The 13,314-nt window shown below is 43.1% G+C and overlaps 1 protein-coding gene across 1 annotated transcript in view; it reads right to left on the bottom strand.

Annotated features, from left to right (window-relative positions):
* The window catches only part of PTPRT (protein tyrosine phosphatase receptor type T), a 396,902-nt gene that overhangs the window by 94,443 nt on the left and 289,145 nt on the right, over positions 1–13,314 (bottom strand). The window contains exons 10-11 of the mRNA XM_088538697.1: positions 10,265–10,466; positions 6,756–6,858 (exon numbers count right to left, since the gene is read on the bottom strand). Of these exons, the coding sequence (XP_088394823.1) occupies positions 6,756–6,858; positions 10,265–10,466 (305 nt within the window). The remainder of the gene's footprint in view (positions 1–6,755; positions 6,859–10,264; positions 10,467–13,314) is intronic.

A 13,314-nucleotide genomic window follows, 5' to 3' on the forward strand; every position in this document is an offset into this window, starting at 1 on the left:
ACTAGCTTCCATTAAAGGAGCTCACTTGCATGGAGAAACAACCTTGGTTTGCACTCTAAACTCTTCTAGTTCCTTCACAGAGCCATAGCTACTGGACTGTGGAGGGGAAGCAAGAATCTGTTGTCTTTTTATAGAAGAGAACATCAGAAAAATACATTTTTAACTAAAAGGTTAAGAAAAGACTTAAATAGAGGGCAATGAGCTCTCTTTCAAACCCTAGGAGAACCTTCATTCCTGGATAGGGCCAATATGGTCAGATAATACTCTACTCACAGTTATATCATCAAGGTACAGCAGGGAAGATGAGCTCTTTTGAGAGAAAATACCAATATTGAGCACCTGAGGCTGCAGAAATATCAACCAAATCTTCCCCCCTGTTCTGGGCACCTCATGCCCAGGTACAGGTATATAACTCTTCCCTGTTCCTGCCCAGGAATACAAGTGAGCTGATGCTGAGGAAGGGGAGAAGGAACATCCTGAGGAGAGGGCAGGGCAAAGCGCCTTCTCTAGTCCAATCTCATCTACTCTGCCACTGCTCACAAACAGCTCTTCCACCGTGCTGGAAATGGGGCAGATGGGGAAGTTGTATGTCAGCAGGTTGTATCCCGTAATCCTGTGCTTGGCCAACTCCCTTCAAGGCTAAGCATGAGCAAACAAGAGGCAAAGAGTATGTCCTTTGGAAAGAAAAAGCTCTACCTGCATCAGCATATCAACACCTGGAGTATACGAAGGAATCTCCTAAGGTGGGCACCCAGGGAAAGCAGAATTGCCCTCTCCTATTTCCACTTGGTTTGTTGACCTTTCCAGTAGAAAAATGTTCTCTGCCTTTCTCCCTCCACTTTTGCACCAGGACTACTTTTGATTAAAGCCGCCCCATTCCCCCTTCCTTATGCACAGTAAGCATCTCAGCTCCCACCGCCTTCACGCTCTGCCTTTTGCTTTGGAAAAGCGCTGCGCAAGGAGAACTGAAATTACAGAGAGACAAAATAGCAGCATGGCTGCAGAGGTTTCCTCTTCGGAATTGTCTGGCTCCGTTTATGATAATCCCTTCGTTCCATCTGCAACCCACGCGCTGCTGCAGCAGCCCCCTTTTCGAGCTCCAAGAAATTATGCATTCATTATGGAGGAAATTAACACCTCAAAGCAAACTATAATTAGGAATTCTTCAATTCAGTTTATGCTTTTTCAATTAGGCCCTCTATAATTTTAATCACGGGAGCATTAACATGTTTCCGGAATTTATATACCTGTAGTATAATTAAATCCTGAAATGCCTTAGTCTGCAAGAGCAAAGCGCGGCTTACTCATCTTCCCTTTCATTGCATTTCTGTGCTATTATACACCATTGAGGGGCACCTGCTAGCGTAGACACTGCTTGCCACGTGCAGCAGAAAAGAGCCACTTGCCCTGTGCACTCCTCAGCCCCGCTCCTGCTGCAGGCTGCTCGCTGCCGAGAGCGTCTGTGCCGCTTCCCAGCTGGGGACATTTACCGGGAATTAGCGCCCACGCTCATGCCCAGCTCATGTCAAGTATCTGAAGGTGATGCTTCCGTTTGGTAAAGCTTCCTCCATGGTCCATGTCCCTTAAGAAGGCCAAGCTCCTCCTCATGAGCAGCTCACGGAGACCATGGCTGAGCCCAATTCATCCCATGCAAGCGTCCAATCCAGAGACTATCACAGGCAGAGCGATGCTTGGCATCAGAGTTTCTAATTCTTGGTATGTCCTACACAGCTTGCTGTTATTGTTCTGGGATAACAAGAAAGGGGCATTTTGGCTTTGGAAGCTGTGAAGCAAATAAAGAAGTTCTCAAATTGGCAACCAGGGCTATTTTCTCCCATTCCCCCCATCTTACCAGTTGACAGCTTAATGTGAGAAAATGGCCCGCAATTTGTGATTTTCAGCTTAGAGTTCAGACTTCATTAACCTTTTGATTGCTGGAATTTAATCTGACACTTCACACAGACAAAATAGGATTTATACAAAAAAAACCTCCCTCCCTCAAAATCAGTATCCTCAAGCCTTCATAAAACAGACTAAAAACGTTAGCAAAAGCATCACTGTGAACGAATAAAATGGTGCTCGACACACAATAACCATCTCCATCTGTTATTTGATTGTTAAATATCATAATTCAAACACATGCAAATTTTAAGGCTTTCCTCTCCCGTTTGTAGTTGGGGCCAAAGCTCCCTGGGAACAGGCGGTGGGCGCAGCGGGGACCCCGCGCAGGGGCAGCTTGGGGACATGTAAGGGACAGGGTGCGCACACCAGCAGGACGCTGCTGCGGGCAGCAAGCAGATTTATTGCACCAGATCAGAGGGCGGACCGCAAATGGAGCCAATCCTGACACCCCAGGGCCAACACCTAAAAAAAAATTCTTCAAAACACCCAAAGGGCTCCTGGGGAACCACGTTGGGTTCCTTTTGGGTGTAATAACGACCTCTCACCTGAGGTCTTTTTTCCTCTTAAATTCACATGCTGTTAAAGGAAAAGCAGCCCTGCTTTATCTTCAAGTGGAAAGTCACTCTTGCTCATTTGCCATCGTTTTCTTGCCTACATTAAAGGCAGAATGCCTTGCAGCTCTAATGAATTCAGAACAATATCCCTAGGCTATAATGTGGGAGACGTTAATTAATACAGATAATTAGATATACACTATCAGGAGCCTAGATGGATAATCTTATTCCTCATTAGATACTACCAAATTAATATATCTAATATGATGACTGTTTCCCTCTAATCAATGAGACAATTCACACAATGCACGTATTTGCTTATTGAGTTTAGAAAAAAGGCAGCCAGGATTTTTTATTTCTAGATATTTGTAACGCGCCTGTCAATGCAACTGAACTTTGTGATGCTCCAAGGACGTGATCACTTTTTAAGCTCCCCGAAGCTTTCAAAATAGGAACCTTTTCTATTGTTTCACTGATCTTTGACTCCCGTCTTCATTTTCAAGCACAAGGTATGCTGCGTGGGAGGTCTGAGACTAAGAAATTGCTACCCTCTCCTGACACTAATGAATTAATTAACAACATAAAAACCTGAGACAGACTCATGCAATAGCAATAAAATCCCACTAAGAAGATGTAACGTGCAGCACCACTCAGCAGATAGCTCCTAGGTGGAAAAAACCAAAGCCACTATCTGTAAAACCAACCAAACCCCCCAAAATTGCTAGCTAACAGCTCCTGTTCATCCCATCCCTCTCCACCACGGCATCAAGTCAGTTCTCTAATATAGAATAAAAGCAGTATTACTCATCACAGGAACACTCCTACATCACAAGAAGTCTTCATTTGCTTCTATATGCAGCAATATAAACACACAGATACACTGTACAGGATGGTTTACTTGGGGAATAGCTAAAGTCCTGAGCACAAAAGTAGAAAAACACACTGTCCTCCTTCCTAGCTATTCTCTTATATAACACAACTTTACTTTCTTTTGTTTAGCATCATAGCAACCCAAAATACTTCCATTATGGGGCTTGGTCCCTATGAAATAATTTTTGTTACTGTACGATCTTGATGCAAAAATACTTGCTTCATTTTTACTCAGTGCTTCCAAACACTTACATTTGGAAAATTCATAATATTTAAAATCACCTTTTCCTAGATTCTCCTAGGTCATCTAGGTTTCTTGGACAAAATATTGTATTGTATTGAGGATATTGTCTGTATTTCAAGATATGTTTTAATACAAGAACCCACCTTTCCTTGCAACCAAAGTGATTAAATGCATTTCTTGGACAAAATATTGTATTGTATTGAGGATATTGTCTGTATTTTAAGACATGTTTTAATACAACAACCCACCTTTCCTTGCAACCAAAGTGATTAAATGCATTTAGCCACATTTGGAAAATAAATGACTCTTATCTGAGAATGTTTCTCGAGAATCGCTTAGCCCTATTTCTTGCAAGGCATATATGTGAGCATGAGGCCACATGCAAAGTCTGAATACCTATATTCTAAAAGCACCATTTTTAACATAGCACAACATAGCACACCCAACTACCACTCCGGTCATGCTGGCCAAGTCCACCAAGAACATCACAGGTTCTTCACACACCACACAGCTGTCAGAAGATAGAAGCCCTCCAGTCTACATAAATCAAGCTCAAACTCTCAAGATATAACAGACTCTTCCCAAATTTCTTCTGCAGTGTCCAGGAAAACAAAAAAGAAAAAAAGAAAGAAAGAAAAAAAAAAGCAGCTCCAATATCCAGAGTAACATAGCTACAAGGAAATCAAGTTTGAAGTGGACACTTATGTAAATGCCAAAATTCTCAAGACTAATGCATGCACTGGAAATCTGATTTCATATTTTGCTCTCCATTCTAGTGGTCTAGATAGACTGATACAACCAATCACATGTTAATAAACCAGCTGGGCTTTCAAATATCCAACATACTGCAAACTGCTCAGTGGATGTCATGCAGATAAAATCCCCCATAGCAACATTTTCATGTAGCAAATGGGATATAAATTCTCACACAGAACTCTACACGTCATACATGAATGATCTATGAATTCCTGACTCAGCCCTCTTGACAATAACAGATTCAAAGGCAGAACTGTCCTAAAAAATCAAACAAACAAACCAAAAAACACACTGGATTTTTTTTTCAAGAAAGAGCTGAAGAATGTAGATTGGGAAGTCTCGCATTCTTCTTTCTTCTGAATCCACTGAAGATGGATGGCAGTCTTCAGCAAATCAATCCTAACACTGTTCAGGGGCTTTAGACTGATATAAGAACATCTAGAAGTTATTTTCTGAGGGAAATGTGAAGTCAAGCCCTGGGGGTTGTACCATGAAAAATAAAGGTAAGAGAAAAAAAAAAATGATGACACCCTGCCACCCCCTGCTTCATTTATCCCTCTGAAGGTCGATGGAATGGGCTCGTTGCAGTAGTAACCTGATCACATGAATGTGCATTTAAATATTGCCATTTCTGCAAATATGTATATGGTAGACTACACTGCAATTAAAGAAATCAGACTGAAAATTTATAAAAAATGGTTATGGATTTGCTTTTATAATTGACTTATTTGATAGAAAATACATTATTCATTGGTTGTAGTTAAAGTGTAGTAAATTGAGAAAAATTGCAAGACTTTTCAATAAAAAGACAAAATAGCTACACTCTTCAGACAGCAGGTGGTAAAACAAGATAGATACAGAAATGTTCCCCTATATAAAGAAATGAAACAAAACAGAAATGTGTGATTTTACTGCTCTTTCCGGCAGAACAACATCCCTACAGGACTTAGAAAATAGGCTCCTAAATTTGCTCATATGGAGTACCAGACATTAGAGTAAAACTTTAAAGCAGAACAAACTAGAAATGGGATGGTGCTAAGTCTTGAAGAACAGATTTTCTGCTTGAAAATATCAAAGTAATTTGGGGGAAAATCTGTGATTTAGGTTGCATCACTGATTGACATAGCATATTTCAATAAACCGAGAAGGTTTATTCTTGTTTCAGTTTATTCTGAAAACTTGAGCAAAAAGTCTGAAGAGCCTACTGGAAGCTAATGATTGCTGGATACTTCTGCAAAGCTCCTAGGTTGCTTTTTTTTTTTTAATCAAAAATTAAACTAATTCCTGAAGAGATGAGCAGAACAAACGACTAACTGGAGTTTTTGCTGGGGACAGCTAAGGGCAGCTGTCAGTGCTGGCTCTCAGGATGTTTATTTTTCTGTGCCGGTACCTTTCACAGCATACAAATTCACCTAGACAAAAGATGACAGTGAAGTACAGGTGTCTATAAGTTGTATTATTTCCACAGTCAGGCAGTGATCTGTGGACGAGTGCCCCGTTCCTGCAGCACTCATGTCACCAGGAAGAATGGGCCCAACTCAGGAAGAAGCTTGAAGTACTTTCCACATGGTCGTCAATTCACTCCAAGGGTAGGTGTGCGGTTTCCTGCCCTTAAGCCCTCTGCTCTGGACACTGTTCGCCAGAGGAGCCAACAAAGTCTCACTCTCAGACTGGCTGCAGAGACCAGACTAACCCACTCTGCATTAGCTCCTGTTTCATCCCACAGACAGTGCAGGAGGAACAGCTAGACCATAACCCAAAGCATGAGGAGTCTCATTGGACCCACAACCTGTAGAAACATAGCTGCAAAATTCTGAAGATCACTCAATGTTCTGTGTCACAGAGTGATTCTGTAATGCCTGAGGTTGAAAGGGTCCTCTGGAGATCATCTAATCCAACTCCTCTGCTCAAGCAGGGTCACCTGGACCACACTGCCCAGAACCCTGTCCCTATGTCTTCTGAACATCTCCAAGGTGTTCAGGTCCATCTCCATCACCTCTCTGGCAACTTGTTCCAGTGCTGTTACCCGAGGCGCTTTGGGCATTCCTTCTTTGGCTACAAAGAAAGGACTTACCTGAAGCCTCCTTCGCCTTTGCATGGCAATACTAAACCCAAAACACTGCCCTACACATGCTTGCACATATCGAAGTGACAGCACTGCCGAGGCATCAGAAGTGACGCTGGAAGGGTCACAACCCCTCACAACACCATGAGCCTTCCTGCCCGGGGTGCCCAGCAGGAGACAAGCAGATGGAGGCGCTTATAAATAGAGCCTGTGAAAGGCAGCATCAACAGCAGTTGGCCTTTCAGCCTGCGCATGCTTTCAGCTGCTGCGTTATCACATGAGAATGATAGAGGCCTGAGCAAAACTTGGTATGGGAAAAAAAGAGAGAGAGAGAAATCTGAGGAAAAAAAGACCCAAATGCTACCTGACGGGCGCTCCCCGGGACTGGGCAGGCTTCAGCAGGACCGTGATGGTCGTGTCCGTCTCATTCAGCGGGGAGTCCGTGTCGTACTCGGGCATGGACGGCGCTACGGAGGAACAGAGAGCAGAGCGTTCGGTATAAACCACCACCTCCGTTTGGTAGCGCTGGCAACATAACATTAACTTGAGGACTACTTAATATTGCTCAAATGAAATGTCAAAATACTTTGCAAGAGTTATGACAAAATGTCAGAAACATTAAAAAAATCTGTACACACATTTCCATTAAAATCAAATATGAACTGGACACCCAAACCTTCCAGCTGGCTTTGAAAATCCTATATCTTGAGTTTTTTAAGATTTAGTAATTTTTTAAGATGGGATAATTTCCTCAATTTTACAAAGACTGCACCAATATTAAACGACACCAGTTAGGACCAGCAAATCAGTGGCAGAGCTAGGAAGAGAAGGCAGGAATCCTGGCTCCTGCTTTCTCCTCTCATCCCTAGATCAGACCTCACACATCTTAGGCGTAGTTTTTATAGACAGGCTCAAGTTGGGTGTCTCATTGATTAGCTGGAGGGTGTTATGAAACAAAAAAGCATGAAAAGAGAGGAGCACAAATTAGCTAGGTTATGCCAGCGCTCAAATCTGTAGTATTTTACCCCAGTGCTTTAGTGATTCCGAACACTAAAAGCATTAGGCAGCTGCAAGGCTTCCAATGGTTGTGTTTGAGCAGTTAACCACCCACGGTGTCCATCCTTTCACTGAGGATCTTCCCCCAAGGCAATAAGAAAAACTGCAAAATATTCACATTTAACCTAACGAGTCTTATTTCCAAGACTATTCCTGCTTTGCTATTTTGTGTTAGGGTCATTTCACAAAAGTAAGATATGTTTCTTTAGACATCAATATTTTACTTAATATTGTTTCTTCTTCCTTCCCCAGTAGCAGACACCTGTTTGGGCCAGAGCTTTACAGTGGATAAAATGATGAGATCGCAAAATAGTGTGGCATCAGATTTATCCCAAAGATGCAAGTTTTGCTGAAATACCTTCAAGCAAATAGGAGAATTTAAACAAAGACCATAGTCCCCCTCAGTTCAGCTGCCACTCGCAAGGGCAAACTGCTTTGCAGGGGTTCCATGCTTAATCCTCTCACAGTGATTTCCACTGTAATCCTGCTTACAATCAGGAGTTTTATCTAAAAGCCCCCAAACTGTCAAGAATGGTAGTTGCTATTATCAGCTCAGCTACCAGCTTCCCCATCAACAGGCTGTCAGGGAGTTCAGAACGAAGGCAAAGCCTTTACAAGGATTTCTGTGGAAGGGGGCTCTGCGCCCAGGGCAGCAGTACCAGGCATTCACAGATGCCCGTCACCAGCTGTCTTCTGATCTAGGTATCACAGCAGACCTTCCTCACCAACAGTCAGACATCACAGCACTTCCTAGAAATGCCAAAATAAAAGTTGTTCGGTGGGAGGATGTTTCTGCAGCTCAAGGCAGTGCCCCTAAAAGCTCCAGCTTGGCCACCAGAAACAGGCTGGACCTTCTCGACTCTGTAATTCTGCCCTGAAGCAGCTTCCGAGGGCCTCGCTGGAGTGCTGTCCTCACACAACAGAATTGCTCCTGAGACGTGAACGAGCTCGAGTGTCTCCTCCTGGTCGCGCAAAGACCCGTTGGGTCTTCAATCTTCTGTGTAAACTGTCGCACCGGACACAGCAGATTTGCAGTCTTGCCTCCACACCACACTGGGTTAAGAAGCTGCTGAAAGACATCTAGGTCTTTCCAAGGCTAGCTAAGGCCATGGAGTGTAAATCAGTGATCGCTGCCTGTACTAGTTAAAAGACTGTAATTAAATACAGTAACTTTCTTATATACCCCACAGGGAATATTTAAGCAGTACCTCAGTAAAAGGAGAATTAGCAGTGACCTCTCTAAAGACGACATGCTCTGATCCTGGATTTAATGTTGATCTTCTGCAAGGCTTTAGGAATTCTGCCATTTAACTCATGCTGAAGAGCTAAACAAAGGTGCACCTACACATTTACATATACTCACACATTCTTACAATGTCGCTTTTCCTTTTAAAAAATACGCTTTGCCAGAAAGTCTTCTACATGAAAATCATCAGAGCCAATTACTTTTCCCCCAGCTTCCTTTGGGACTGTGTCTTGGTGCAAGTTTAGCAGATATTTTCAAAGCACATGCACAGAACTGAGCATGCAACAGGATAAATCTGACGTTAGAGACTATCCTGGTGTCTGCATGGGGTCCGCGCCTGCCTCCTGCCAACCCGAGCCTGGGAAGGCAGAGGAGAGCAGAAAGCCAGAGCAAAACGTGCATGCACTTAAAAACCATGCAGGCTCCTAGTCTGCCCATTGAGTGATCTGACCACTCAATGAATAATCATGTGGAAAGAAAGTGAATGAAAGGGGAAATGCAGCAGGTCTGTGGTGCTCTTGTGCTTTGCTGTTCTGCACACAAGTGCAGGGAGCGTGTGCCAGGGGCTCCCCAGGGTGCAGGGCTGCAGGAACCACAGCGCTCTGGAGCTGCTCTGCACGGTGAGACAGGGGCTTCTGCACCAAACTCCACCTTCACACCCCGCTAATGGTTATTAGAGGGAATGCATCTATTTGGCTTCCTCAAAATTGATGCCATCACTTACTGCTAACAACTTATTTTTATTAACCAGTTTTAAACAAGGTCAATGGAAAATATGTATTACTGCATAATCTTTTCTATGCCCCAGTAATCCCAAGCATTACAAGTGTCACAAAGAACCAGTCCACCAGGCGGCTAAAATGAACACTTGTCTTGACTTTACTGAGAAAATAAAGAAAAAAAGAAGAAATAAAAAGTAGTTTTAAACTCTGGTAGCGAATCCATTTTAGTGCTATAAAGTGCTATCAATTAAATCCTAAAATTAAAACCTACACATGTCTGTCCCTTATTTTCTCCACCATCTCTCCCCCCATTGCCCTTTTTTTTGTTGTTGTTGTTCTAGCTACCACAAACTCCTCTTTTCCCTCGCAGGACGTGGTACCTTTCTTCCTTCGGTGTCTTTCAAATATTCGTGTGTTTACCCTACCTCTGCCCTTATTCAGAAGAAAATCCACAGAAGTGCTTTCCTCTTTTCTGTTATATATTTTTAATGTCTTTCTAATATTAATTCAAATACTTCACTACTCCCACGTTGGTGACATACTAAAGATAAAAGTCACATTGCTGAAGGTGCCTACCAGACTAAGTATATGATATCAATAACTTATTATAGGGATAAATCATCTCTAGAACTAATGAAGGTTCTCATGAAAATGATCCTCAGGTGAACTCTACCACTGCATTTGTAATCCACATGAACAGACACTGGATTGTGGCTCCTTTAAAAATCTGGCCTATAAAGCATGTATAGCAGTCACTAAGTTAAACACTTTTGTATTGTTTTATCTCTCTGTTAGCTGTGGATCTAAAGCACAAAGTCCTAGCAGGTTCCTTGTTCTCCAAAGCAGTACCTGAAATCTTAGTTGCAATCCGTGTTGTGATGGGTGGCCCAAAGCCCTTCACTGTGCTCGCTTTGATGGTGAATGAATACGTAGTCCCTGGATATAATCCTACAAAGAGGTGATGTGTTTCATTCCTTAGCTTGAAGACTTTCCCTCTTTGGCTGGACAGGTCAGCACTGGGATCCAGAGACCCAACGGCCTTGTATGTAATCTGCAAATGAAGAACAAGGACAGTAAGGTGATAAGGGGCCTTCTGCACCTGCCCTTTCTCTGCTCCCCTACTGCTCCCCTGCTCTGGGCTAGAGACCGAAAATCAAAGGACAGACATTACTTCAGTATCTCCAGTGTACAGACCTGCATTTGGATGCTGGCAAGCAAACACGGCAATTTTTCCAAGCCTTTACTTAATAAGGGACTAATTTATTTTCTCTGCTTGCGTTTCAGCACGTGCTGCTTGAAAACAAAAAGTGCAAAGAATTTCTGTTTGTTACAGATGTCAGACCTTCCGCAGCCAAACCCGAATGCGCTGCATGAGCTGCAGAAACTTCATGAGAACTTCCCATACCATTCCCCATAGCACAGGAAAACTTTTGGTGCAGGATTGGGACATATTTTCCATCAAGTAATTTTTTTTCTTCCAACAAACAGTCTTTTCCAAAACCCACTGAAAATAACGGGAGCCTTTTCCTGACTTTGGAATTCTTTTCATGCTCTAATGAGAGCATGCTGAAATGAAATGTCAAAATAAAATCACATGATTAGATGAGGCAAATACCATGAAGCCTTCAGCCACAAGACCTCTCTTCCTGCCCGAGTTTCTAAGGGAATTTCCTCCCTCCTGGCTCCTTGGCCTGGCTCGGCAGGATTCTGTGTGATGCTGAGCCTGCTTTTTGCCTGGGAGAGCAAGCCTGCAGCACCGCAGTCCTGGGGAGCCACCCAGGAACAACCCCCGGCCGGTGCAGATGCCGGGATGCGAACCCACCTTGGGAATGGGGCTCGGGGTGCGCTACGCTCACGGGCGACAAGCCCGGCCACATAGAGACACCTGGAAGCAAAACTCATGACTTATTCACCAGCCAATTCCTCTCCTCTGTTCCAAATTCAATCCAAAGGCAGCTCAATTTCAACTGAGCTGTCAATATAATATAGCGTGCTCTGCTGCTCTCCTAACCTTTCCTGATATTATGGGATCCTCGCTTATTTGTAATGAAACACCATGAATAAATCAAGGTATGTTAATATAGCAAAGGCTTCCATTTTCTATGAAGGCTTCCACAAGAACCTGATTCGCAGCTTTGCTGAAAGAGGCTTTGAAAAAAATTAAGCCTCTTGTTTCATGAAAGAAGGAAAATGCTGCCTTTGTAGGAAAAGTAAATGTGCCATGTTTAGAAAGTGAGGGTTTAATAACAGGACAGACGAGAGCAAGAGGCTTATCCCACTGACATCAAATGGTCAGGGAACGGGGAGGGTGTTTGAACATGGTTATTTGTACAGTGCTGATGGCCAAGACTGAACAAGCAGTGAAGCACATCCAGATTGACAGAGCAGCAAAAATAAGGAAAGCAGAACTCCTAAAGGAGCTAGATTTAACCAACTTTTTGGGGATTTCATTGACACTCCCCTCCTTTTTTCCAGGAACTTTTTTTTTTTTTTTTTTAATTTTCACTAGTTCCCAGAGACCCGAGAAGGATTCAGAAGCATCGTGGTCATTAAAACAAACTATTTAAAATAGGCAGGAGAGATCTTCACACTTGCTGCTTTTCCTTGGGTAAGCGGAGATCCACGCGAGCCAGGGGACAACACTGTGACACCTCTGGCTCATCGAGGTGCTCGGAGGCAGCAAGGGAATCTAGGCAAAAAAAACCTTCTGGAATTTAAGGCTGTTTTTTGCAACTCACAAGAGAACAGAAAAGGAGCATGAGAGACCTTAAAACAACCTGGATTCAAAACTCACTAAAAGTAGTGAGGGAGCGAAAAAAACACTTGAGGGGGAGTAGGTCTGAGATGTAGGAATGAAGTTTGGGGCAGTTTTCAAAAAGATTGTTCCTCGGAGGCAGGCTGCGTTACTGCCCCAAGGTTTGGAGGGATACAGGCTCAGGAGACACTCGTGACATCCCTAAACTGTGAGACACCCTCCAAAACGCTCCAAAACACCAGGTTCTCCCCACTGCAGCAGATACAAACTGCAGAACAGACAACACCACTGCTTTTCTAAAGGCCCCAGCGTGGACCAGCAGACTGACTTCACGTATGGGCAAAGCATCCTGATGCAGAAAGCTCCGGGGGAAGCGACTGCGTTTCCCCCACTCCCTCCTCCTCTCCCAGTCCTTCCTTCTGGAAGGAAGGCAACTCTGTGTATTTATTTCCACCCTGGATCTGGGGTTTTGGCATGGCAATGGCATAGCAGGAGCTGCACTACTGTATTTTAGCAAGGATGGCACCAAAATTATCTGTGAATGAATCTATAATCTACCACACTACAACCAGATGAAATGGAGATGCAAGATATGGCCTTTTTTTCTCCTTAATATAAGTTAAAAGTTTTGAAGCAAGAGAAATTGCAGGGAACCCGAGTGTGGAATTGTTTTCAAACTATGGAAACTTCCAGCACTGGGGTCCTTTATAAGTGCCCTAAGCACGTCTGGAGAGGAGAGATGCCACCTCCCGGGAACAAGGGGCTGTCAGCAAAAGCATCGACTCCTCTGCTGACGTGCTGAGTGTTTATCCGCAGCTCCCGTTCCCAGGGACAGACCGTTTCACCACAAAACAAACACAAGATTCTGAGCGAGAAAATTAGATGACTCAATTAGTAGAGAGCAGCTGTTCTAAATTATTTTAACATATGCTATTTTCATGACAAGTCATGTCGCATAACACTCCCATAGTCTGAAAAAAAATGAAATAAAATTAAACATTTAAAAAAGCTAGACAAAAAAGCAAACAAGAAAATATTCAAAAATATATTCTACAGATTCCAGTTTAATTGAAAATATTTGATTTGATTCTGATTTGGAATAAATACAAGTACAAAGATGAGGGAATTTGTATCTATATATATA

The sequence above is a fragment of the Tinamus guttatus genome, unplaced genomic scaffold (genome assembly GCF_059628265.1).
Source record: "Tinamus guttatus ecotype Peru unplaced genomic scaffold, ASM5962826v1 Tinamus_guttatus_pri_ptg001150l, whole genome shotgun sequence".
In the NCBI taxonomy this organism is placed as follows: Eukaryota; Metazoa; Chordata; class Aves; order Tinamiformes; family Tinamidae; genus Tinamus; species Tinamus guttatus.